A 2,114-nucleotide genomic window follows, 5' to 3' on the forward strand; every position below is an offset into this window, starting at 1 on the left:
TGCAGGGCCAGTTGGATCTTCTGCAGGTTGAGCTCCATGGTGGTGGTGAAGTCCTTGTGCTTCTTGATGGCCTTGTCCACCCCTTCTACCGTGTCGGGGAGCTCAGCGTGGACCAGGGTGGATTCCTGGAGAAGGGATGGAGGTGGTGGTGGTGGGTGGGTTCTTCTTCGCTCTACCTTCCAAGTCAACTGTAGGGTCAACGGGGACCCTTCCACCCATCTCTACCTGGTTGTAGAGGCTGCCCGGGCACTGCTGGACATCACGGAGGAAGAGGTGGAAGGCGTGAGATTGCACCAGCACCTCCCGCCGCGTCTCCCAGCTCTGCAGCAACTTGCCCCACCCCGCGTCCAGCTTCTGCAACCACTGCTGCAAGGAGAGGTAGGGGACCTCGGTCTCCTCCAAGGCCAGCAGGTCGCTGGCCGCTTGGATCTTGGCGTAGTCCTCCTCGTAGCCGTTGATCTCCTCCTTGAGGGTCGCGTGGTGGTTCAACAACCTCTCCGCTTCGCTCAAACTATCGGGGAGCTCCTGGGAGGCAACGGCCGCTTGAGTCTTCACCAACCAAGCCAAGAAGTTGTCCAAGTCTTGGATGAACTCTTGCAAGCGCCCGGCCACGGTCAAAGAGTCCTCGCAACCTTGGAGAGCTCGCTTCAGGGCCTCCCACTCCTCGCTGATCTCCTCGAAGGGCAGCAGGATCTCCAGGGCTCGCCCGGGGTGAGAAGCAGCCAACGCTTCGCCTTCTCGTTGAAGCTCCACCAACCGAGGTTCCAAGACCACCAGAGCTGCCTCCATGGTGGAGAGGCGGCGTTGCAAAGCCAAGACGCCGCCCAGGTCACCGCCGCCCGCTTGGGTGGCTTCGATGGCTTTTCTCTTCTCCCGCACCTGCGCCTTCATCTCGCCACACTCCAGGAGGTAGTTCTGGATCTTCAGGACAGAGCTGAGCTGGCCCTTCTTGCGCTCCACCAGCTCCACCACCCGGTTCCACCTGGGGATGGGGACAGAGGTGGGACAAGACCAGGATGGGAGCCCTGGGATGAGGTTCCCCCCCTTCCCCGGGAGCCATGGGATGAGGTTCTCCTCGGGCGTTGCCAACGCTTGGGGTGGGCTTGGACCATCACGCTGGAGAGCTGGACCCCATGAGGACGTCCCACCAGGCTGGGACAACCAGAGGCTGGGGTCTACAAGCAGCCCCACAGCTGGTTCCCTTCATGGAGGAGCCTCCCAAGAGGGATGAGGTCCAGCCTGGGCACCGCCACCGGCCTTGGCCCATTGCACTGGAGACCTGGACCCCATGGGGACATCCCACCAGGGCGGGACAACCAGAGGCTGGGGTCTACAAGCAGTCCCACAGCTGGTTCCCTTCATGGAGGAGCCTCCCAAGAGGGATGAGGTCCAGCCTGGCCACCGCCCCTAGGCTTGGCCCATTGCACTGAAGACCTGGACCCCACAGGGATGTCCCACCAGGCTGGCAGCACTGCAGGGTTGGGGTCCACCAGCAGCCCCACGTTTGGTTCTCCTCACCAAGGAGCCCCCAAGCAGGGTGAGCTCCACCATGGGCATCACCAACCCTTGGGATGGGCTTGGACCATGGCACCGGAGAGTTGGACCCCATGGGGACATCCCACCAGGCTGGGACAACCAGAGGCTGGGGTCTACAAGCAGTCCCACAGCTGGTTCCCTTCATGGAGGAGCCTCCCAAGTGGGCTGAAGTCCAGCTTGGGCACCACCAACGGGCTTGGCCCATCGCACCAAAGAGTTGGATCCCATGGGGACGTCCCACCAGGCTGGGACAACCAGAGGCTGGGGTCTACAAGCAGCCCCACAGCTGGTTCCCCCCATCCAAGAGTTCTCCCAAAGCAGGATGAGGTCCACCTCGGGCATCGCTGACCCCCCAGGTGGGCTTGGCCCCACAGCTCAGCCCCCTTCCCACACCCATACCTGCTGTTGAGGTGGTCCTGGCAGGAGCGGACCTCCTCGGAGCTGGGGTGGCCCCCGTCCACCAACTGCTGCACCACCTGGTTGACGTCCAAGATGCGTCCCATGACGCTGTTCATCTCCTGGTCCAGGCTCTCAAACCTGGGCAGAAGATTGGAGCGGCGGGGTCCACCAAGGTACCC

The 2,114-nt window shown here is 62.7% G+C and overlaps 1 protein-coding gene across 1 annotated transcript in view; it reads right to left on the reverse strand.

Annotated features, from left to right (window-relative positions):
* Nucleotides 1-5: 5 nt before the first annotated feature.
* Nucleotides 6-2,114, reverse strand: part of SPTBN4 (spectrin beta, non-erythrocytic 4) — a gene marked incomplete at both ends in the record, with an annotated part of 8,480 nt that continues 6,371 nt past the window's right edge. Inside the window, 3 exons of the mRNA XM_009635545.2 lie at nt 6-125; nt 226-982; nt 1,936-2,093. Of these exons, the coding sequence (XP_009633840.2) occupies nt 6-125; nt 226-982; nt 1,936-2,093 (1,035 nt within the window). The remainder of the gene's footprint in view (nt 126-225; nt 983-1,935; nt 2,094-2,114) is intronic.

The sequence above is a fragment of the Egretta garzetta genome, unplaced genomic scaffold (assembly GCF_000687185.1).
Source record: "Egretta garzetta isolate BGI_Z169 unplaced genomic scaffold, ASM68718v1 scaffold1143, whole genome shotgun sequence".
Lineage (NCBI taxonomy): Eukaryota > Metazoa > Chordata > Aves > Pelecaniformes > Ardeidae > Egretta > Egretta garzetta.